This window comes from Petaurus breviceps, unplaced genomic scaffold, assembly GCF_028583685.1.
Source record: "Petaurus breviceps papuanus isolate PSGF00001 unplaced genomic scaffold, PetGlider_PUasm1.0 90769, whole genome shotgun sequence".
Taxonomy (NCBI): domain Eukaryota; kingdom Metazoa; phylum Chordata; class Mammalia; order Diprotodontia; family Petauridae; genus Petaurus; species Petaurus breviceps.
The window spans coordinates 18,225,964-18,251,902 of record NW_027187341.1 but is presented as its reverse complement, the minus strand read 5'-3'; the positions used below and the strand labels follow the sequence as shown (position 1 = coordinate 18,251,902).

Below are 25,939 nucleotides of genomic sequence, written 5' to 3'. Positions count from 1 at the left end.
AGCATGTCAGTGAAAGGTGATCACGGCAGCTATTGAAGCAAACAATGAAACCTCTTCTACAACCCCAACAGTTCAATAATCTCATGTTCTCCCTAAGACTTCCAACATCAGCCTAGGAAACAAGTTATGAAGCATGGCAGAGAAAAGCCCCAGCATTAGAAATATTTAATAAGAGACAGAGGTGCAGCAAAACCTAGCAAAGTCAGAGCTAGAGATAAAGGGAGGTAAACTCATGGGGCCATTTGGGAATTAAGTGACTCTGGGAACCTTCCCTGATTTGAAAATATACTCTGCCCCCTAATAGGCTGAATGTGGTCACATGGAGCCTGTACAGGGAGGCTTGTTTTTCAGGAATGCCCACACCTTGGTGCTCTGTGATTGGGCAGTGGGTCAAGAGGATTGTGACATTCTCTGACCCAGGAGAAGGCTATCTATACCCTGATGTGAGGTTTTGCTTTGGGGCTCACTTTGAGAAGAGTTGTGTGATTTGGCTAGGGGCAGGGAAGATGTTCAGATTCCCATTCCCATAACAGTTGCCTTCTTATAGCAATGCTATAAGCTCAAGGGGATAGACTATGACCCTAGTGGTCTCCCTATTCCCATGCCCCTTTACTCTTAATCCACCTGCAGCCCAAATAGATGATGATAGTCTCAAGGCCATGGAAAAGGTGTCATCCCCATGATAACTCATTATCTCCCTTCCCAGCTCTGCTGAGTGTATCCTTAGTCTTGCTGCTTTTGTTTCTGTCTCTATTCGAGACGATTACTTTGTGTTTGTTCATTAATTATTTATCCTGAGCGTTACATTCCTTTGGTGGAAGATAGACAATTCAATTAGATTCAATTCAACAAGCATTTATTAAGAACTTACTGTGTTCCAGGTACTGTACTAGGCTCTGAGGACAGAAATACAAAACTGAAAACAGTCCTTGACCTCATGGGGCTTACATTCTACTGACAAGTACAACATGTATTCAGATTACTAAGCACAAAAATTACACAAAGTCAACAGAAAGCAATTTGGTGAGGAAGAGGTTAAGTGTTAGGGGGCTCAATTTAGGGGACTGTGTAGGTGAGACCTTCAAGCAAGCTAGGATTCATATGTTTGCAAGGAAGATCCCAGGCTATGGTGACTTTGGGGGATGTAGAATAATCCAGTAGGCCCCATTAAGATATCCCTTCTACTAGGCCTCCTAAGCCTTCAAGAAATATACCCCAACCCCAAAGGGCAATGAGCACTTGAGGGTAAGCCTCCCAACTCCAGCATTTTTGTCATCATCATCACTTCTGAAAAACTAAGTGGTTCTGAGGGTAGCATGGGGGAATTCCTTCAAGCAGCCAAGTTCCCAAAGAGATCCTTGGTATCTTCAGGTAACTTTGCTTCCTCCAAATAGCCTTGTTGACGTTAGGGATGTCTCTGGAACAACTGTAACCCCAGTGAGAGGCATCCCCTTCAGCTTTGCTAGAAGCACCTGTGCCAGAAAGAATCCATGAAAGGGTTACTTCAGCCTTACAAACCTTCAGGCCGATCTCTGGGAAAGATGTCAACTGGTGCCCTGAGTCAGCTCCTCCAAGGCACCCAAGGAAGAGAAGGGAAGGGAAAGAGCAGGAGAAGAGGATATGTACCTCCCTTCCCCTAGGTGCTGAACCATCACCTGTCAAAGACCCCAACCTGGGAATTAAGGAATTTCAATTCTATTACTTGGGTGCAAATACATGGATAAACAATCTCAAAGTACCGGTGAATGCTGCTTCTTGAACCCTTTGTCATCTCTTTTTGGGAATGGGGCAGACAGGTTGCACATATCTCCAGGTAAGGGGAAGGGAGGTGGGACTTGAAGTCAAAAGACCTTGGTTTAAATACCAGTCATGTCACTTTCTGTGTGACAGTAAGGAAGTCACTTAGAGATCCTTGATCAAACCTCTTTATTTTATAGACGGGGGAAACTTAGGTCCAGTTCTCAAATCCTAAAGTTCCTAAGATGATTTTCATCTTCTCTGAAACTCTACTTCCTTAACTGTCAAATAAATTGTCAGTGGTGAAAGGCTAGAAAAGGAACAGGGAAGCTTTGGGTATAAAATTATGCACACATATTTGCATTCCAATTTTGTCTATAAAAAGCAGTGTTGTCCAGAGGTCTATTACCTTCGAGGATTAGTGATTCTTCTTTACTCTCTTTTCACCAACACTTGCTAAATCGAGTTGTGTGATGACTTCTCTGGTAAGAGGCCAGGAGGTTGCAGATTTCTGGTTTTAGTCTCACTCCTGGAACTGTAAACAAAGACTCCACTGTGGAAGACGTGTAAAGGAGCAAGGGGAAGAAAGAGAAAAAAGTACAAAAGGATGAATTCTTGAGGGTTTGCATAGTTTGTTTTTATATGTTACAATATTTTATCATTTGAAGATATGTCAAGAGATAAGCTGAACTTATCAATAAATTATACCAATACTGGAATATCTCTCTTGTTTTCGATCAATGAATATCTATTGCCTACTCTGAGTCCAGAATTATACTTATAGTATATACCAGATGGTACTTATTATATGCTACCTCAAAAATTGAGCGTATTTATTATAACACAGTAGAAATACAGTATAATATAAATATAATGAAAGTTGAGTTTATTATAATATTTATCAGATTATATGTTGGATGTACTAAAGGATTTCACTGTTTAAAGGAATCTCCTAAGGTGCATCCTTTGGTAAAGAAAAGTATTCTTTTGTAATGTAAATCCTGTCTTTCTTCCTCCAGTACCTATTCAGTGAGTTCAGATTTTTCATATATTGGATTTTTCTAAAGCTAGGTATGATGTGCCAGACCCTATGCAAGAACCCTAGCTTCCAAGAGTTTACATTTTAAAGCAATTCATAGCTTGACTTCTTAGGCTGAGATGAGCAGGAGACAGAAGGCCCTGTATCAACAAAAAGCATCCCAAACAGGTTATTGCTACTACTTAACCAAGGTCAGGAACAAACTAACACCTTGACTGGAGAATTTCCCCACCAGTATGTATTTTTGCTGGGTCAGAACTCCTACAAATTTGGGCCACTCTAACCCTGCTAGCCTTTAACAGAGGACAATACTACATAATGAAGAGAAGCAAGAAATACTTTAATAATATAACTTATTGAAACTTACTTGCAGTCAATTAAAAAAAAAGAAAGAGAGGGAAATTCAAGCATGGAATTAGCTTCCACTCTACCTAGGATCCTGCCTTGGGTAGCTGGTGCCCCCTCCCCTCTGGTATGGAATTTCATCTCTGCAAAGCTGGAGACAGGAGACATCCAGTTGCCTAGCTAAAATAAACAGTATGTCAACTTCACAGATAACTCTCTCTCTAATCAACTGGAGTCCAAATTCTCTTACAAACTTCTTCCTGGAAGAGATTCTCTTTTGCCTTTTGGGATAGTGGGAGGGGCATTCTTCTCCCGTTCTAGGCTTCCCTGCCCCTAAAAAGCTCACTTATGGTTGCAAAGAAAAAAAGGGAGAACGAGAGAGACAGCAAACCATTATCTGGCAGAACAGCAGTGGGAAAGCAGCTAGTTAATCAAAAGGATTCCAATCCGTCTGTGGGCTGCTGCACTCTCCTTCCCACCCGGTAGAAAAAGAAAAAAAAAAACCGCTTTAGAGCCAAGGCATAAACCTGCTCTCCTTCAGCAATCTCACAAATGCAAAACCTTCCACTCCAGTGACTCCTCATTAACTTACTGAATCTGACAGTATAATTATCGCAGCTGCTTCGCGCTTAGAATAAATAAATACGAAAGTGGGTGTTTAAAAAAAAAATCGAAAGGGGAAATTCAGTCATCTCGACAGTCAATAGAAAGAGTTTATTTTAAATTTTTATATTCTTATGTATTTGGATCATTTGGGGGAGAGATAATGAGATAGTTGTCTTTCAGCCTAATTGAGTTCCTAAGCCCATGGCTGCTTGCTGTCACCTCCTTTCAAACTTCACTTTAACTTTTGTTCCTTAGAAATCTGAGATCTCTGTGTCTCCATTTACTCCTCCTCCCTGCTGATAACCAGGTGAAGCCTCATTGGACTGGAGTGAGGAAAGTGACTTAATGGGATTGAGGATCTAAATAACCTTTCACAGGAAACAAGATAATCAAATCTCTCACTTGCCTTGAACAGCCTTGAGGAGCAAGCACAGGTTAGCAAAAACTCAGAAGCAAATGGGAAATTAAACAGTATTCAAAAAAAGTCTTGTAATTTCCCTTGTCATGTGGTGCCTGTATCGCTCACAGGCATCAACAAACATCAGCCAGAGTTGCTTAACCCATTTAATTTTCCAGAATGCACACAGCCCGATGATTATTCTGTAATTTTAGCTCATGTGTATGTATATGGGGTTTGCATCTTCAAAGCCCAGAGGATCACACAGTGCTTTAAATTGGAGTTGCTATCTAACATGGAGTGCACTTAGAACTCTGACTGGGGGCACATCACCCACCCTTCCGATTAAAGCATATGATCTTTCCTCTTTTAATTAATTAGTGACTATTTACCTTCTCCTCTCATTCCCTCCCCCCTTCCTCAGAGGATCAAATTTATATAGGAACTTTCTTTCAATGAGCTCAAAGGTTTTAAAAATAAATATCCTCCCATCAGCCTTCTAGGGAGAAAGGGAAAATTTTAAACAATGTCATTGTACAGATGTGGAAATTGAGGCCAACTGAGCTCAAGATTGCACACTAAGAGAAAGTAAAGAATTCTGTTATTTCTCTTTTTTTTTTTTTTTTAAAGAAGCAACATGGTCCTAACTGGACAGAGAGGGTTAAGAAATCGAAGTGTTTCTTATACAAAAGGAAAGAATTTAAGTTTCAAAGAATATTGTGCTCAGCATACTTTTATATCTGTACTAGGAAATCTTCTATTGTTATGTAATGAACCCAGTGGTACATGCGTACGCTATCTACTTCATCCATGCAAATGTTTACATGTGCTCAGAACCCCAGTGGAATTGTCCCACACTGTGGGTGATGATACACTTGGATGTATTTGTGGATACGCTGGTGGCACTTTACAGAAAACTTGGGAAGAAGGTGCTATTATTATTCCAATTTTATAAAGGAGGAAATGGAAGCAAACAGGTTAAATGACTTAAATCTGGTATCACATAGGTAGGAAGTGTCTAAGGCTGCATTCGAACTCAGGTCTTCCTGAATTCAGGTCCAGCAGTCTTATCTACTGCACCACCTAGTGGCCTGTTTTCTCTTCCACATTCCCCTGGTGCATATTAAATGCGTACATATAGCTCCTCCCAGATGCATGAGAAGGACAAGGGAAGCAGTACTCAATTAGAGGAACTTATTGTCAAAGAAAAGACATGACCACATCAGGCATTAAGAAAACATAAAGAAGGTTCTGGACTTTGTGCAAAGGGGATAATGAGACCTCCCAGGAGGCAGTGGGAAGGTGGGCTGTGGCATCTCTGTCCTAAATCTCTTTCTCTTCACAGCTTCAAGGGCCTTGGTTGTCTCCCTAATTCAGAATCAGGTTTCAGAGTACACTGCTTCTCTTTTCTAGGTAGCTTAGATCTGGTTCTGCCTAAGAAACCCACCTTGGACCCTAGAGCCTCTGGGGCTTCATTTTAGCCCTGTAATTTCTCCAAACCTCCCCAATACACAGACCCAATAGTGCTTGAGGGATATGACCTACCCAGGCATTTCCTGGCAACATGATACACAATAACGTGCCCCCAGCCCATTCCAAGAAACCAAGATTCTTGGGTGTGTTCATTTTTCATGTAAAAGGGAAGGAATATGATAATGAAAATTAAGTTAAGAAAATGTTTAAGGCATATATGAGTTTTGATCACACACACATACACTTATACACGCACGCACACATGTCACAGGATCACAGATTTACAGCTAGAACAGGCCATCTTAGGTTCTAAGTGATTTTCCCAAAGTAGCTTGTGTCAAAGATGGGATTTGAACTCATATCCAGAGCCAAGATTCTTTTCATTAGATTACATAGCCCCTAAGCATGTTTCTGTGTATGCACATATATGTTCATATATGTGTGTATAATATACATACATATACACATATTATGTATATGTGTATATAGAATAGCTAGGTGGTACCATAATGCATACAATGCCAGGTCTAGAGTCAGGAAGATTCATCCTCTTGAGTTTAAATCTGGCCTTAGACACTAAGCTGTGTGACCCTGGGCAAGTCACTTAACCTTGTTTGCCTCAGTTTCCTCATCTGTTTTCATTAGAGAAGGAAATGGCAAACTATTTCACTATCTCTGTCAGCAAAATCTTAAATGGGGTCACAAAAAAAGACACAACTGAAATAACTCAACAAAATGTGTGTATACACATTCACACACACATATATTCTTTTTACTGTATCACATTGCCTCCAAGTATATTTTGGCGTGTGTATGTGTGTATGTGTGTGTGTGTACATTCACACACATATATAATATGTGTTTATATATATACATATATATAATACTTTTGAGCTGTATCCACAGTGGAAATATTATATCATCTATTATGTAATATAGTGTATATTATAGATGCATATATGTTTAGGTATACAATAAGCTTTCAAGGCTAGCTACTGACTGACCCAGCCTGACGTTCTTTCCCTGAAACCAACTATAAAGCCAAAAGACTTTAAGACATAAATCTTGAGAGTTCAGCTCTAGAGCTCTTGGCCATTAGTTCAACTCCCTTCATTTTCAGATGAAGAAACTGAGGCCCTGGGGGCAGCTAGGTGGCACAGTGAATAGAGCTCTGGCCCTGGAGTCAGGAGGACCTCAGTTCAAATCCAGCCTCAGACACTTAACACTTACTAGCTGTGTGACCTTAGGCAAGTCACTTAACCCAAATTGCCCAGCCTTCCTCCAAAAAGCAAAAAAAAAATTTTTTTTAAATTAAAATGAAAAGAAACTGAGGCCCGGGCAGTTAAGTGACCTCCCCAAGGTCATATAGGTAGAAAGTATCATTTGAACACAGTCCCTCCAATTGCAGAGGCAGTGCTTTCTATTGCATCAGATCTTAAAAGCAAGGAGATGAAAACAATACCTCCCAAGAGGGTCTCCCTCAACCCAACAACAGTGAAGTACAGTTCTCAAAGCAAGTAATAAAAGATCCCTAAAAACCAGGCCCTCTGATGCATAAAGCACAAAGATGGAGCCATCCTCTGCTTTGTTTATGGATGCTTCATGCTGTGCATAATGTAGGACTAAGAAACATGCCTTTAGAAGACAAGCTAAGCCCTGGAAATCGAGGGAGAAGTGGGGGATCTGGAGGGGAAGGGGCATCCATGTTTCAGGACTCAATGAACCACTTTCTTTATGTAAATGCATGAATTATTTTCATTTCTATGTGGAAAGAGGGCACTGTTTTTTCACCAAGGTACAGAAATGGGAGGCGGGAAGGGCTTTCTCATTCCCACTCACCTCAACAAAGGCTGAGTGTGGTTCCTACTCATTTCTGTATAGCTTATTAACAGTCTCCTGTCGGTCCAGTATAGAAGAGCAGCCACACAAATAAGGAAGGACTGGCTTGTGGAGGACTTTAAGTAGGAAGTTTGAAAATGCTTTCCCCAAGGAGTGTATAATGGATGTCTCTTTCCCTTAAAAGTTTGCGTGGCATTCTGGTTTAGAGACATCTTAGCTATGTCAAAAATAGCTGTTTGACCTCAGATTTCACTTTTGAAGTGTGTTTTGCTATATGCAAGTGCGGAGTGGTGTCTCACAGGGCCAGGTTTTGAATTTAGTATTAGTTCGTGGTTTTTTTTTATTAGTGACTTTGATGGAATATAGAACACACATATTATGTTTATGGGGGACACAGATATATAATAACAAATCATGCCTCTCCTTATTCTTTGCCCCAGCATTGGAAATGGAAGGTCACTTCTTTGGGAGGAGGAAAGTGGGATAAAAAGTTCACTTGAGACTTTAATAAGGGGACACTGAAGAAGGTGGTAACATATCTATATGCTGAAATAATATAGCTCATATAGGATAGCATTTTAAGATATGCAAAGCACTTTACATATACTCTTTTATTTCATCCTCCTGATAACTCTGTGAGTGAAATATTATTATTATCCCCATTGCAGATGAAGAATCTGAGGTTCAGGGGGAGGTTAGGGACTTGTCCAAGGTCATGCAGATACTAAGTAGCTGAGGCTAGTATTTGAACACACATCTGACTTTAAGTTCAGTGGGACTTGCCTTGAAATCATTGCTGGGTTCAGAGATGTTTCCTCAGTATCCCCTAGTGAGTTTTCTCCCTTGCCCTGTCTCTGGCATTGAATTTTCAATCTCCTTGGGACTCCTGACCATGGCATGATACCATGTTAGCAGAGTGTAAAATTAGAATTAGAATGGAAAATGCCCCTATCAAGGAATGGGTAGAAATAAACTTGAAGAGACATATGTATTCAAAAGTACAGATAAGGAGAAATAAAGCAAGTTTTTAAGCATGGGAGGAATAATATTAAACTTGGCACAAGTACCTGGCATGTAACAATAGCTTAATAAATACTTTAAGTATGGCACAGAGAGGATATGAAGGGTTATGGCACATGAATCAGCAATGTACTGCTGCTATCAAAAAAATGGAAAATGATGTTAGAATATTTTCTATGCAAGAACTGGCAAGTCAATCTTTTAGACACAGGTTAAAAGAACTATTAAAAGAAGGGAAGGCCTAGATATTTTTTCTTCCCTGAGGATGGAGTAAGAGGAAATACAAAATATTCCAAAAATCTTGCTGCAGTTTTAAGTCACTAAAAGCTTAAACTGCATTCCAACTTTCGAGACACTGAACTATATAGGGTGTAATTTCCCACAATGGGAAATCCAGGTTCGGCACAATGAAGAACTTTATACTCCTGATAGTAGGTGAACTACCTGGCACCTGGAGGACCCATCTGTCCAGCTATTTGGCAACAATACTGCTCTTATCCAGGAATGTCTATCCTCACCAGATCCCATCAAACAATTCTAAACTCTTGATCATTTTTCTCTTAAGAGAATGTGAAAGATCTGTAGATTTGGTCGAAGAGGAAAGGGTTCTAGAGAGAAGGGTGTGAAAATCATGCCTAGGATTAGAGAAGAAGGACAGGACCACACAGAAATGAAAAAAGGGCCTTTGATGTCTTTTCTGAAGACTAAGGCTCACTGTTTCAGAATCAGGTCTAGAAACCAAATAGTATTTACTGCACTTTTTTTTTCTTCAAATGCTTCTGTGGACCAGGGTCTATGGTCCAAAGTGGCTGTATTTCAAAATTAATCTTAGAGATCCAAGAGTAACATTTGAACTGTTCCCTGCAAGAATGGGCAGATTCCCTTTCTTTAAGGAGCGGCTCACTTATTCTCCCCTTTTCCTTCCCTCCCTCTACCCCCCACAAGTCCCCTCTCCCCCAAATCGTTAAAGAATGTCTTTATCCCAAAGCACAAGTTCATGCTGAGGGCAAAGGGAATGAAATGAAGAGCCTAAACCTGAAGCTAAGATTAGAGAGTTGTGGGGAGCCTAATTTTAGGTCATTGCTACAACAGCTGCCATCCTGAGCTGCTGCCTCAGCCTGGAAGACTGAGTGTGGCCATAAGCTGGTGTCTGTGTAGGAAGAGAAGTCCACCCAGGCCATCTGGAAAAGTAATTAGAGAGCCTTCACTTGTATGCTTTTTTGGAGAGACTATAGATAATTTCTCCTTCAACAAATGTTTCTCCAGGTGTTCTGGAGTTCAGGAGAGGAAAACGTCAGAGCAAACCAAAAGTTACAACCCGCTTGCCCATTCTTATGTTCATGTTTACTTTCTTAAACGCATTCTTGATAAAGGAACGGATTCTGGAATTCTTGGCTCCTCTGATTTTTTTTTTTTCCCATGGAAAGTGACCTCTAAAAAATGTCCTCTGGCTATATAAACTTTCTGCAGCAAGTTTCAAAAAGAGAGAAATTCTGAACATGGTTGCTTAATGAAAATAGAAAAATAGAGTGATTCTTTAATTTGGTGAGTTTTTCCCCCCTTTTCACTGGGAGTTAGACTGCTGTTTTTTTTTTCTTTTGATACATTCCCATTCAGAGCCTTCATGTTTTAACTTTCTCCTTCAGAGGACAGAAACTAATAGCCAGCATTCTCCTGAACAAAGTGAGGACAGAATATATTTAAAAGTGACAACTGTGTCATCATAGCAACCAGAATAAAAAAATGATACAAGTAAGCCCCACAATGATGTAATTCCCCAAATGCCAATAGAGGACAACTACTTTGCACAATTATGGCTGGGGAGAGAGCTCAGAATTACCCTGGGAAGACTTCTGAGATCTTTGGACCTTCCTGACAGTTGAGTCATTTAGTACATGCATGTGAGTGTCCATTCTTATGACATCCTATAATTACCTCTTGAGTTATCAAACTAAGAAAGGTTTTGATTTTGTTCTACTGTGCATCGATTTCTATGAAACATGTGAGAGTTCACTGACTGCAGAAAAATCTCTTAATACAGATAAAACATTGTGGGTATTGAAAAAAATAGGATGATGGTGCCAGGCAAAAGGAATTTGTCCCTTGACAGGGAATGTGTCCTTGGTTGGAGATACTGTCCCGGAGAGGGGCACACTGGGCCAAGCTGTTGTCCTAGGTCTTCTCTTTTCAGTCTCAATTCTTCTGGACTTGCTTCTCCTTTCTAGCCATCTCAGCTGTCTCAGACTCAGCACCTATTTTTTTTCCAGCTGTCTGTCTCTTTCTATCTGTCTGTCTGCCAGCCTGCCTGTCTCTCTTCTCTCTCTCTATGTCTCTCTCTCTCTCTCTCATTCTCTCATTCTCTCTCTCTCTCTCTCTCTCTCTCTCTCTCTCTCTCTCTCTCTCTCTCTCTCTCTCTCTCTCTCTCTCTCTCTCTCTCTCCACTAGCCCTTTCATCTCCTCCCTTGGGGATTTGAGATGTCACTGTAGGAAGTGCTTGTCGGCCTCTCAGGCAGCAGCAGAGCCCCGTGGCTTTGACAAACCTCATTTAATTGGGAGGAAGCCAGGAGGGTTTGAAAGAACTGAAACATCCACGAAACTCCTTTTATCAGGCATAATTTAAACTCTGCATGGAAAAACCCCTATATGTATAAAGAAAAGTCAACTTCTCTCCCGCTGTGAGCGCTCCTCTCCTCCCCCCCAGCACAGGCAGGCTCCTTCGAGATTCCATCTTTTCATTTTTCTAAAAGTGTCAAAGTAGATTTGTGCTCTGTGGCTGGGTGAACAGAAAGGGAAATGCAGATCTCTCTCTCTCTCTCTCTCTCTCTCTCTCTCTCTCTCTCTCTCTCTTCTGGTCTTTTTCTCTCTCTCCCACACTCTCTCTTCTCTTTCTCTCATCTTTATGCCTGTCTTTCTCTCTGTCTCTCCATCTCTGTCTATATGTTTGCCTCTCCCCTGTTCCCTCTGTCTGTGTCTGTCTCTCTGTCTCTCATCTCTGGATCTCTGGTCTTCTTCTCTCTCTTCCCCTCTGTCTGTCTCTCCTTTCTTCCTTTCATCTCTCTCTGTCTCTCTTTCTCTGTGTCTCTGTTTCTGCCTCCCTCTGTCAGTCTCTCTGTCTCTGTATGTCTCTCTCTCCTCCTTTCCACCAGTCTGTCTCTCTGTTACTCCATTTCTCTCTCTGTCTCTGTTTTTCTCTCTCTCCCTCTATTTATATATCTGTCTGTCTGTCTCTCTTCCTTTTCCTTAGTCTATTTCTGTCTGTTACTCTGTTTCTGTCTCCATCTGTCTGTCTCTGTTCCTGTCTCTGTCTCCTTCTCTCTATGTCTGTTTCTCCCCTTTTCCCTCTACCTGTCTTTGGCTTTCCCTCTATCTGTTTCTCTCTGTCTGTCTTTTCTTTTTCTCCCTCTCTATTTCTGTCTCTCTATGGAGAAAACATGTGCGCACGCACACACACACACTTGCACACAGGTGGGCATGAACACACGTGCACATAGTCCCTCTGTGAGGGTGGCAATTTGGAAGACATAGAAACTGCTTGGCAGTTTCTCTGCTCAGGATCTGTCAGGAAAATAAAAAAAAACCAAAGTTTCAAATGATGCGTTAGGTTGGACAGTGACAGTTTCCTCTTAATTACCCTCCTCTAGGCGAAGGGCTGGTACCCAGAAAGCCCTCTTTGAAGAGGAGCCCTGGAAGGGCTCAGCATATTAGACTAATGGGCACCAGAGGTGGGGCTTCAGGGGATAATGCCAGTATGGCAGTGGACCTTGTTTCTCTAAACAGTAAAAAGGGTGTAGTAGCATGTAAGGATGCACACATGTGGGAAAGGACATACCATTTGTATGTAAGAGCAAGAATGAAGGGAAAACTTGAAAAGCTCCTACCGAACCATGACCTTTTGTTCTTCCAAACTCCTCAGACTCACTTCCCTCCATACAGACAATCCCCTGCATCAACACTCCCTCCAATCCCACCACCAGTTTCCCTGAGTGTTTGTGTAATAATCATGACAACTCAACTTAATACTAAATTTTCATACTGGCAAGGCACCTTCCTCACAACAGCTCTGTGAGGGAGGAATTACAAGAATAATCATTCCCATTTTACAGGTAAGTAGCCTGGGGCTCTGAAAAGTTTGGTGTTTATCTCCTATTCTTTTGTGGTTATTCATATAAACATTGTAAATGTTTCTATTATTTCTGTCTTTATGTTCGATAATGGTGTTATTGTTCAGTTGTATACAATTCTTTATAATGCCATTTGGGATTTTCTTGGAAAAGACACTGGAGTGGCTTGCCATTTCCTTCTCCAGCTCCTTTCACAGATGAGAAAACTGAGGCAAACAGGGTTAAGTTACTTGCCCAGAGTCACATAGTAAGTAAGTATCGAGGCTGGATCTGAACTCAGACTGCGCCCAGCACTCTCTCCACTGCATGCCATCTAGCTGCCTCTTGATGAGGAGATCTCATCTTTATATTTACAATTTAAAATGTGAAAATGTATTTTCTCACTTTATGATGGAAATAATGCAAGTAGTGTCCCTTCTTAACATAGAGGTTTAAATTTAAGTGGAGGTTCAGGCAAGCAAAGGACTTAGCCAAGGTAATATAATTAGTTAAGTTGGAAGAGCCAAGATTTCTCAGTGAATCTTCTAACACCAAGTCTATTCCTAAAAAATACAAGACTCTCTAGAATGGTAAACTAGTGGCCAAGATCCCACGTTGCCATATGCATACGTTCCTGAGGGCCATTCACCCTCTCCTCCCTGCCCCCAGAATCTAGATCATGTGTGGGGAACCTGCAACCTCAAGGCCACATGTGGCCTTCTAGATCCTTACATGTGACCCTGACTGAGTTCAAATTGTATAGAATAAACGTGGCCTTTCAGGTCCTAAAGTGCAGCCTTTTGACCAAATATTCTGTAAAGCCTAGATTTGGTCAAAAGGCCGTACTTAAGGACCTAGAAGGCCACATGTGGCCTCAAGGCCACAGGTTCCCCCCCATGATCTAGACCCTCATTCTCAATACTAGTTTAAGATATTTCCAGGCCCTGGAGTAGGGTGATAAAAACAAAGGGTAAAATGATGAGAAACAGAAAGTCATTCAGAGTAAATGACAAGACTTTAAACCACATTGTTAGATTGTGACTTTAGGCCAAGGAGGGTGACTCCAAGAGAGAAGAGAACAAAATGATTTCAAAGTATTTCAGGTTTAACTTACAATAGGGATTCTTTCTCTTTTGCTGCACCAATATCTTAACTATGGAAATTTGGTAGCATCATATTACCATATAAATAACTTGCATTTATTTGTTCATCTTATCTCTTTCTAATAGATGTAATAAATACATACATAGATATGCAATAGCAATATAATATATGCACTATTAGGATAAATAATATTATGCTTATTATTATTGTTACAATACAATATTGAGGTAACTAGGGTAGCTAGGTGGATAGAGCTAGGCTCAGTGGATAAAGGGTTGGGCCCAGAATCAGGAAGACCTGAGTTCAAATGCAGCCTCAGACACTCACTAGCCATGTGATCTTGGGCAAGTCATTTAACCCTGATTGCCTCTGTTTCTTCACCTGCAAAATGAGTTGGAGAAGGAAATGGCAAAACACTCTAGTATCTTTGCCAAGAAAACTCCTAATGGGGTCACAAAGAGTCAGGCATGCAACAAGAACAAGTGGGGAAATTGTGGCAAGAAAGTAGGCCTTGGAGGCAGGAAGATCTGAATTAACTTGAGTCTAGCCTTTGATGCATGCTGGCTGTTGGACCCTGGGCAAAATGTTTAACCTCTTGGCATCTGTAATGGGAATGGGAATTTGAAGTTCTTCCCTGCCCCTGAATAGACCTGGGGGGGGGGGAGTTTGAAGACCTCCCCTGCTTTGAAAGTAAACTCTGCCCCCTGATAGACTGAAGGCAGTCACATGGAGCCTGTGGTGGGAGGAGTTTGCTGAAGGGAAGCAGAGCCCACAGGAAGCTGGTCAGAGCTAGCCAGATGTGGGGAGAGAAGATGCTCAAGCAAGGAGGTAGAGAGGTTTGTGAGTAGATATTGATCTTCTATTGGTTTGTGGGAAGGCTGAAGGACGCTGTGGCTCTCAGCATTATTATGGCTTCTGAATATCTTTGGTACTTTGATGGAATCAACTTACTGGTTTGGAGATTTGTTTTTTTGGTGTCTAAATAAATGCTTCAGTTCTATCCTCCATCTGGAGAGTTTGGTATATTTTGTGATCAAACGTCATGTGATACTTATAATCACAGTCTTTATCGTGATCGTGGATGCTGTAAATATTGCATTGGAGCTACAGCATCCAAGGCAATTTTCCAAAAATCTAAGTTGCAGAAAAGGTGCTGATCTGCTTTGGTAGAGGGAGTTACCTATACCAGTGAAATCACAGATCAAGTTTTTATTATGTTTATTTTACCATATATCCACTAGCATAGACCTTTAGTAAGGGCTCAGTGATGGCCTTTTCTGTTGGCCACCAGGTGACAAATTCTTTTCACTACAGAAACTAATGAAGATTGTCTCGTAAGGCACAGAGAGGTCAAGATGCATTAGTGAAGGAGGTACTTGCATTGAGGAAATCATGGATCCTTTATCAATGAGGCAGTGTGCTGCAATAGATGGTATACTGGACTTAGAGAAAAAGATCTGGGTTCAAAGCTCTCTTCAAGCATCTATTAGCTATGTGACTTTGGGTAAGTCATTTAACTTCTCTTGGACTCTATTTCTTCATCTTTAAAATGGAGGTGATAATGGCACCTGGACTGTCACCAGGGTTGTTATGAGGGATCAGATGAGATAATGTATACAAAATACTTTGTCAATTTTGAAGGACTACAAAAGCATGTGCTACTGTTATTCCTACTATGATTATTATGCGGATATGTAGAATGTTATATGTATAATGTTTACATATAATATATACAGTATACAATGTGTTCATACACACATATACTTGTATATATGTAAACACACAAATGTGGGGTCAGAATTTGAAAACTTGGGTTTGATTTTACCAACGTCCTCAGCAAAGTAACTTTCAGGCAGCTTCCATCTCTCGTATATAAATGTATGTATGAAAATTTCAGACTGTAATTGAAAGCATGTTGAATATTATGGCTCAGGAGGGCCTTGTTAGCCCCACTCCATCATTACTTTCAAATTTGATAGGATCTCATAAGGAAAGGCAACAAGGCATGGACCCTACCTTGGCTCTCCCAAGAAAGATGATCTTGAAGGTCTCCTTTCCTGCAAATTCTATTCTTTAGCATCCAAAAATAGTTTGTGTGTTGGTGTGCACACACACACATACACTTACATACCATCTGGAAGCTGGTATAGCTCAGCTGGTAGGGTACTGAAATAATCATGGACAAGAGCTTCTTGGGCAGAGACCCGATCTCGTGGGAAGCCTCTGAGCATTTGAGAGGCCAGGTCTTCAGCTCCTGGAATCCTGCCCAACCTGGAAAAGTAGAAGAGAAAAATGAAAAATCTCTAGAGCCCTCCTTTGCAAAAGAAACATCCCTTAGCAAAGGGAGAAAAACTCCAATAAACCCAAAAGGCAAGAGGAGGCAAGATTTAGAAGTGTGTGTGTTTCAAGTTGAATTTTCCTGAGACTAGTTATGAAACTGAGAAAATAGTCCCTCATCCCTTTCTCCTCTTCGATCCCCAACCAAATCCTTACCTACCCTGTTAACAAGATGAAGGGAGAAATTCAGAAGCTTTATTCTTTTATTTCATTTTGTTTTCCCATGTCTCTGGATGCTGAATTACGCACATCATTATAATTATAAAATCAGAAATCTATAATTAACGATCCCAGTGTGATGGACACAGGAACACACAGACCAGGTCAGAAACCTGATTTAAGTAGATTGTCTTGGTACAGGCTCCAAGGGTCAGCAGGTTCCATGTCTGCCCAGCTCAGGAAGAGGGGGGAGTTCCCAGATGTCAAATCCCAGGTAAAATCTATAGTGTCTCCAAAATTCAAATCCCAGGGAAGATAAGCAATGAAACCATCCTGATTTTCCCTGTGATGGATTAGAGGAATAATAATGAAAACAATAATAGTACATGTTTCTACACTACATTAAGGTTTACAAAACACATTCCTTACAGGAAGAATAACTAAAGTAATTAGGACCCTAATGATAATAATGCCATGATGGTCCATATCCACTGTAACTCAGACTTGTATGGAGTTAGGTATTCATATGTAGTTACAACTTTTGGAAGTGTGCAATGATTCATGGATTATAAATATTTTTTTTGTAAACTTAACACTATAGCCTGCAGACAAATTTAGTCCCTGAAAGCTCAGTGAGGAAAATTCTGCTGCCTCCTATAGTCAAAATCCTCAAGCATTCCTTGACTGCTGAGCCTCAGCCAAGGACTACCTAGAACTAATTTTCATCCTAATGAAGTATTCCAGCAAATACACAAGCAGAGGTAGAGGAGCTTTTTTTAATCCTAGGATCTAAATTTCTATTTTATTTTGATATGGAAGACAAATTAAATATTTTTTTTCTCCCTTTCCTAGGATCCCTGTTGCAGAGATGTCAGAAGCCTCAGCTCAAAAAACTCAAATTACATCATTTCACATAAAATTAGCCATGAAGCTAGAGTCTTAAACTCTTAGTATCTACTACTTTAAAAAAATTACAGAATACTATAAAAGCCATATTCCAAAGCCATGTTAAGAGTGACCCTTCTCCTATGTATGTAATAATTTACAAATTGAAAAATCTTCTCTTTGATCATAGGCTGAGTCCACAGAGAAAGGACTCCAATTTACAAATGCTAACTCATTAGCTCTTCTTTATAGTCTGATAGGAAGGAGCTGACCTAAAGAATGATTATTACCAGGACGCTGCCCTAGCGGCTAGGCCCAACATCCCTGTGTGTGGATGTGTTACATGCAAGCAGGTAGCTTAGGGAAGTTGCAACTAAGAGCATAGAAATAGACCCATCTTATGGACTTATTTGACATTTTTTGGCATTATATTTATTACCACATTATGTGAAGGAGCACTAGAAAAGGCATATAAGAGGCTGCAACATTGGCCCTCAGAGAAGCTATAGCAAAAAAGTTCAAAGTCCTTTGTGGATCCCCATTCACTCAAGATTCCCCTAGCTAAAATAGTATTTATTTTTACTCCTTAGCCTAAGGGCACAATTATTTCAAAGCCAAAGCAAGGTTATTAAAAAAAATACACAGTAAAAAAAATATTGTTGGGATGATGCCCTCATATGCCGGGGGCACACATGCACACAAGTACTTATACTGTCCATAGAAGGGAACTGTGGACATACCTTGCAGACACGCATGGAGGGGCAAACACAAAGGGAGCACATGTGCCCGGATCCCATATATGAGAGACAACAGTGTTTTAGATGCTGGAGGGCCACTAATGTCTTTTGGAGTCACTTAGATTTCCAGAAGGTAAGTTAATATCTACAGATGTTCTAAAAATTGTGTGAAAGTTTTAGCCCCCTTTTCTGTTACCATCTGCTACTATCACTTCAGAAGCAGATGGAGATCTCACAGAACAACCGGCCATTTTGTAATTGATTTACTTAATCCTTTTATTTTCCCCACCACTAATCACAGTGCTCCACATAAGGGAAGGCATAGCACTGGAGCTGTGATTTTATAGGTGAAGGAGCTCCCCATATGGAACTTACCTTTTCCATAACCACTGCATGAGAAAACTCGCTTCTATGTGACACAGTGACATCTTAGATTCTTAGAGCACAGAGAGGTTAAGTAACTTCCCCAGGGTCACATAGCCAGCGTATGTTAGATTTAGAACTTGAATCTAAGTCTTTGTGACTCTGAGGTTGTGCTCCATCTATTAGGCCATAATACTTCTCTACATATTAGTAAGGGCTTAATAAACATTTGCTGAATTGAATTTCTGAAATTGGGTTCAAGGTTTTCTGGTTTCTTTATGTTTTTCCTGGGCAGGTGAAAAAAAAAAGTAATGCAATCTAGCCAGTTATGTTGAGTCCCCATCACTGAACTTCAGCTGTTCCTATTTAAGTGACCTGTTCAGACTCATTGCCCACGTTTCCCTCACACAGGGTTCAGTGTTTGTAGGACTTAAGACAGTGATCACATAGTTCTGTGAACCCAGTTTTCAGTGAAGGTCAGGCGTGGAGATTGGTTGCTAGGTTCATTCCCCCCCTGGAACTATAATAACCACAGTTTAGAAATGGACTATGCTCAGCTATGACCTTATGAACTTCAAAATGTCAGCTTGAGCTTCCAGAGTCCTGGGGACCAGAATTCACAATCCTCCAGTTATCCCCAGACCAGCAGCATTGACTCTATAGTCAAGATGCTGGATCTTACAACAGAAATGCTCTTGTCCATTGGCTATGTCACATTCAGAAGTCACCTAGGTGTGGAAAATATTTTGTAAAAACTATTTTATGCACATATCCACTCTGCCCAGGGACCAAAGAGGTATAAGGGAGATGTTATCCTTATGCAAAAGCTAATTGTTTAATGATCTTGGGGTGCTAATTACTGGTGATTAATATTAGAGAACATACTAGAATGAGGGTCAAGCCAAAAGCATTAGAGAAAACACCTCCTAACCTAAGGGGTATCCCTAAGAGAGTGGAGTTCAAATTGACTGTGCTGGTAGATCACAAACTCTGGCCTGGATTCGAGTGCTTGGACCTTTGACCATTCACTTTCCTGTCTTTTTGAAGCTAGAAGATTGCAACCTGGTACATTTTATCTTAAATTCTCCTTCACCTATGGTGGGAAAAAACAAACACAAGAGAAATAAAAGCAATCACAGACCCATGTGCTCATAGGCTACATTGAGGAGTTTCAGGTGGGAAATAAGACTTTTGTCCCTACCAGATGTTCAATAGCAATTCTTACTTTCTCCCTTGAATGCAACCACCCAAGGAAAAGAAAAATGCCTGGTCCTTAGTTCCTTTTGTAAACATTCTCAGTTCTGGCTAAACATCCAATCAAAAAGGTCTTCTTCAGGTAGTAAGCAGACCAGAAGCAATACCTGAGTGTGCTCTGGTGATTGTGTTATGGTGATTGTGTTAGCAGAACACATTGTACAAGCTCATAAAGACTGGGCACCCATAACATCTAAAATTAGGGGGTAGGACTAGATGGCCTGCAAAATCCCTTGAAGGGCTAGTCAATTATTCAGAGTTTGTTAATAAAGGAGAAAAAAAAATCCTATCATGTACCTTTCTTTCCAGGTTCATTTCAAGGAATGAAGTGTACTTCAGATATATTGTAACTGGCCAAAATTTCAGAAGTAACAACTAGCATCCAATGATTATAAAACTTCTGATTCAACTAATCAAGAAGTATTTATGAAAGCCAAGATGAAAGAGTAGAGCAAGAATTTCAGTCAAGTTTTCATGAAATCCCCCTCCAAACAACTTTAAAATAATCTCTTAAATAAAATCAAAATCTGGAGTGGCAGAGACAATAAAAGGCAGGGGTGAGACATGTTCCCAGCCCAAGACAAAACAGGAGGTCAGAAGGAGACATCTGTGACACTGGGTTGGGGGTGGGGGTAACAGCTGGTATGGAGTCATGTAGTGGCAACACCAATTATAGGACTTGGTGACAGCAGTAGCAGCAGTATCTTTGGGAGCTCTCAAGCCAGAGACAGTAAGGGGATGGGGTAACTTGTCAGAGTTTAACACTGGGTATAGAACCAGGTGCTGTTTGGCAATTCTATTGTCCATACTCACTTATCTGTCACAGTTCTATGGCAGAGAAGAGTGTTTTTGGCTGCAAGGGATAAGGGGTCCTGAGATACAGTATAGCTTTTGGTCCCAAAAGATCAGGGCCCTGAGGAGCAGTTGCTCTTGCTGTTGAAAGGAAGAAGGGACCTTTTGTGGGTAAGGACTAGAGCACAGACAATGACAGTAGTCACTACATAGCACCTAAAACCTCCAAATTCCCATAACTAGCTCTGAAGCTTGGGACAGTGCCCTTTTCTCCCCATCCCTGCCACCCTGGGAATATAGACCAAATTTAACATAAAGTTCAAAGTCAAGAAATAGGCTGGAAAAATGAACAAAAAAAATTTTTTTTTTAAAAGAATCTGATCATCAAAAGCTACTTATGAGAGGGAAAATCAAGACAAACTCAAAAGAAGATGATGTCAAAACAGCTACAAGCAAAACCTCAATGAAAAAAATACATTGGACACAAACTCAATAAGAATTCCTGAAAGAGCTAAAATAATTTTAAAAATCACATAAGAGGTAGAGGAAAAATTGGGAAAATAAATGAGAGTAATACAAAAAAATTATGAGGAGACAATTAACAACTTGGTAAAAGAAGCACAAAAATACCAAAGAAAAAAACTTCCTAAAGAGCAGAATTGCTCAAATGGAAAAAGAGGTACAAAAGCTCAGCGATAAATATCATTCCTTAAAAATTAGAATTGAGCAAGTGAAAGTTAATGACTCCATGAGAAATCAAGAAACAATAAAACAAAGTCAAAAGAATTTTTAAAAAGTAGAAGAAAAGGTGAAATGTCTTGTTGGAAAGGCAACTGACCTGGAAAATAGATTGAAGAGAGAATTTAAGATTGTTGCACTACCTGAAAGTTTGATTAAAGAAAAAGGCTAGACATGATATTTCAAGAAATTATTAAGGAAAACTACCCCTAGAACCAGATGGTAAAATAAAAATTGAAAGAATCCACTGTTCACCTGCTGAAAGGAATCCCAAAATGAAAACTCCCAGGAATATTATACTCAAATTCCAGAAGTCCCAGGTCAAAGAGAAAATACTTTAAGCAGTTAGAAAGAAAGCATTCAATTCCTTCTGGGGGCAGCCAGGTAGCACAGCAAGTAAGAGCACCGGCTCCAGTGTTGAGAAGACCTGGAGATCGAATCCCCAGCTCGGACACTTAGCACTCACCCAGAAACACCTGGCTGTGTAACCTTGAGCAAGTTACTTAACCCCAATTGCTTAGGGGTGGCCAGGTGGCTCAGCGAGTAAGAGCACCGGCTCCAGTGTTGGGACGACCTGGAGATCGAATCCCGGGCTCAGACACTCAGCACCACACCCAGAAATAACTGGCCGTGTAACCTTGAGCAAGTTACTTAACCCTGATTGCTTAAAAAAAAAAAAAGAAAAGAAAAAGAAAGAAAGCATTCAAAAGCCATGGAGCAATAGTCAGGATCACACAAAATTTAGCAGCTACCATGTTAAAAAAAAAAAAAGCAGAGGGCTTGAAATATGATATTCCAGATGGTAAAGGCGCTAGGGTTACAACCAAGAAAAACCTACCCAGTAAAATTGAGTATAATCCTTTAGAGGAAAAATGGATATTTAATGAAATAGAAGACTCACAAGCATTCTTGATAATAAAAAATGACTATAGGTGAATAGAAAATTTGACTGTCAAGTAACAAGACAGAGGGCAGAGGAATAAGTCAATTATGGTGGAATTATCTAAAAAAAGGGATGGGTAAGAAAAAAGAATACACTGGGAAAGGGGGGAAAATTAACTCACTTATAAGAGGCATGCAAAGAAGAGCTTTTACAATGGAGGGGAAAATGGTGGTAGGGGCAATGCTTGAACCTCCCTCTATCTGAACTGGTTCAAGAATATACATATACATATATATGTACATATATGTGTATTTGTATACCGTGTTTCCCCGATAATAAGACACTGTCTTATTATTTTTTTGGACAGAAAAACACCAGAGGGCTTATTTTCAGGGGAGGGCTTGTTTTAATGAACATTGACAGCAATTTTAATAAATAGGTAAATGTGAACAAAAAAATGTGCCTTTATTCAATAATGAATTCAATAAAGAACAGGATGACGCGCTCACTGCTGTAGCTCTGATTGGATGCAGCTCGGAGCGCGGTGTGCGTTTCATGGGGGGGGGACGGTGCATACAGAGGGTACCGTAATGTAGCGTGTAGTGCAGGGGATCACCTTCACTACAGTAGCAATCTCAATAGGGCTTATTTTAGAGGAATCTTACACAGTAAGGGGAGGGCTTATTTTCGGGATAGGTCTTATTATCGGGGAAACACGGTATGTACATGTGTATGTGTGTGTGTATATATATATACATACATACATACATACACACATCCATTTGTGTATAGAACTCTATCTTACCCAATAAGGAAGTAGAAGGGGAAGAGCATAAGAGAAAGTGGGGTGGAAAGGGATGATAAAAGGGAAAGTAGATTAAGAGAGGCAGTGATCAGAAGCAAAACAGAATTTTGAGAAGGGACAGGATAATCAGAGAGGGAGAGAGACAGAGACAGAGAGACAGAGAGAGACAGCTGTGAATGTTAATGGGATGAACTTAAAACAGAAGCAAATAGCAGAATGGATTAGAAACCAGAATCCAAGAACATGTTGTTTAAAAGAAACACACTTGAAACAGAAAGACACATAACAATTAAAACAGGGGCCTGAAGTGAGAGCAATAAGGATCTCAGACAAAGCAAAAGCAAAACCAACTTAATTAAAAGAGATAAACAGGGAAACTATATCTTGTTAAAATGTATATACAATGAAATAATATAAATTCTAAACATGTATGCACCAAATGCTATAGCATCCAAATCCTTAAAGGAAAAGTTAAATGAGTTAAAGAAGGAAATAGATACTAAAACTATACTAGTGGGGAACTTCAACTTTCCCCTCTGAGAATTAAATAAATCTAGCCATAAAGTAAATAAAAAAGAAGTTAAAGAAATGAATAGAATTTCAGAAAAGGTAGATATGCTAAACCTCTGGAGAAAACTGAGTGGGGATATAAAGGACTATATAATTTTCTCAGCAGTATATGGCACCTTCACAAAAACTGACCATGTATTAAGGCACAAAAACGTCACAAACAAATGCAGAAAAGCAGAAATATTAAATGCACCATTTTTCTAATCTTAATGCATCATGTTCAACAAAGGACATGGAAACCTAAATTAAAAATTAATTGGAAACTAAATTATTTAATCCTAAAAATGATGGGGTCAAAAAGCAAATCACAGAAACAATTTGTAATTCAATTAAATATAATGACAACAATGAAACATACTAAAATTTGTGGGATTCAGCTAAAGTAATATTCAGGGGGAATTTTATATCTCTAAATACTTACATCAATAAAAAAAAAGAAAGAGCAGATCAATAAATTGGGCATGCAGTTAAAAAAACTAGTAAAAGAATAAATTAAAAATCCCCACTTAAACACCAAAATTCTGAAAAATTCTGAAAATCAAAGGAGATATTAATAAAACTGAAAGTTTTTTAAAAAATGAACTAATAAATAAAAAACTAGGTGCTGGTTTTGTGGGAAAAACAATAAAATAGATAAACTATTTGTCAATTTGAGTTTTAAAAAGAAGAAAACTAAATTACTAATCTCAAAAATGAAAAGTGACTACACCATCAATGAAGATGAAATTAAATAATTAAGAGATATTTTGTCCAAATATACGTGCCAATAAAACTGACAACCTAAGTGAAATGGATGAATATTTACAAATATATAAATTGTCCACATTAATAGAAGAAGAAATGAAATGCTTAAATAACCCTATCTTGGAAAAATAAATTGAACAAGTCAATTTCCCTAATGAATATTGATACAAAATGTTCAAATAAAATACTAGCAAGGAGATTGTAGCAATATATCACAAGAATCAAACACTCTTACCAGGTGGGATTTATACAAGGAATGCAGGGATGAATCAATATTAGGAAAACTATAAGCATAATTGACCATATCAAAAAGAAAAGCAACAAAAATCACATGATTATATTAATAGAGGTAGAAAAAAAGCTATTGTTAAAATACAACAGCCATTCCTACCAAAAACACTAGAAAGCACAGGAATAAGTAGAGCTTTTCTTAAAATAAGTAGTATCCATCTAAAACTAAGAGTAAACATTTTCTGTAATGGGGATAAACTTGAAGCCTCCCCATAAGATCAGAGGTAAATTAAGGATGTCCATTATCACCACTATTATTCAATATTGCGTTAGAAATGTTAGCTATATAAATAAGATAAGAAAAGTAAATTAAAATAATAAAATAGGCAACAAGTAAACAAAACTATCCCATCCTATGATATGATGGTATGCTTACAGAGCCCTAGAGAATCAACCTTAGAGAAGGAAAACAGAAAACTGGGGGTGGGGGGTGGGGGTGGGAGGAGAGATTTTACAACAAGTTTCTCTGACAAAGGCCTCATTTCTTAAATATATAGGGAATTGAGCCAAATTTATCAAATTAAGAGCTATCCCCCAACTGATAAATGGTCAAAAGATATTAATAGGCAGTTTTCAGGAGAAGAAATCAAAGCTATCAATAATTATGTGAAAAATGCTCTAAAACAATATTAAAGAAATGTAAATTAAAACAACTCTGAGATACCACCTCATATCCATCATTTTGGTTAACATGAGAGAAAAGGAAAATGACAAATGCTAGAGGGGATGTAGAAAAATTGGGACACTAATGCACTGTTGGTAGAGTTGTGAACTGGTCTAGTTATTCTGGAGAACAGTTTGGAACCATGCCCAAAAGCCTATAAAATATGCATAATTTTAGACCCAGCAATATCACTGCTAGGTCTGTGTGTGTGTGTGTATATATATATATATATATATATATATATATATATATATATATATATCAAGAGGCCAAAGAAAAGGACCCATATGTACAAAAATATTTACAACAGCTCTTTTTGTGGTGGCAAAGAATTGGAAATTTGGGGGATGTTCATCAATTGGGAAATGGTTAAACAAATTGTGGTTTGTGATGAAATACTATGATTGTGATGGAATACTACTGTAGTAAAAAATGATGAGGGGTATGGTTTTAGAAAAACCTGTGAAGACTTACATGAATGGACACAAAGTGAAGTGAGCAGAATCAGGAGAACATCGTGAAAGACTTAGCTACTCTGATCAGTAAAATGACAACCCGAGACAATTCCAAAGGACCCTTAGTGAAAAATGCTATACACCTCCAGACAGAGATGAACTGAATGCAGATCCAAGCATATTTTTTTTCACTTTCTTTATGTTTTTTTGCTATTTATTTTTGGCAACATGGCTAATATGGAAATATGTTTTGCATGATTTCCCATATATAACTGACATATTGCTTGCCTTCTCAATAAGTAGCAGGAGGTTGGGAGACAGGAAGAGAATTAGAAATTCAAAATTTTAAGAAATGAATCCTAAAAATAAATTGTAAAAGGGGGTAGGGGAAGAAGTAGTTATTAAATGCTTTCTATGCGCCAGGCACCATGGTAAGTGCCAGGGATACAATGAAGAAAAATAAAGTACTTTCAAGGATTTATATTCTAATGGGGAAGATATTAGACAGATAGATGGGTAGGTAGGTAGAGAGGTAGATAGATAGATAGATAGATAGATAGATAGATAGATAGATAGATAGATAGATAGATAGATAGATAGAT

At 39.3% G+C, this 25,939-nt stretch overlaps 1 protein-coding gene across 1 annotated transcript in view; it reads right to left on the bottom strand.

Moving 5' to 3' along the window:
* Positions 1 to 839: 839 nt before the first annotated feature.
* The window catches only part of CDK15 (cyclin dependent kinase 15), a 94,964-nt gene continuing 69,864 nt past the window's right edge, over positions 840 to 25,939 (bottom strand). Inside the window, exons 12-14 of the mRNA XM_069068838.1 lie at positions 15,792 to 15,931; positions 2,147 to 2,290; positions 840 to 1,472 (exon numbers count right to left, since the gene is read on the bottom strand). Coding sequence (XP_068924939.1) covers positions 2,181 to 2,290; positions 15,792 to 15,931 — 250 coding nt within the window. The 3' untranslated portion in view covers positions 840 to 1,472; positions 2,147 to 2,180. The remainder of the gene's footprint in view (positions 1,473 to 2,146; positions 2,291 to 15,791; positions 15,932 to 25,939) is intronic.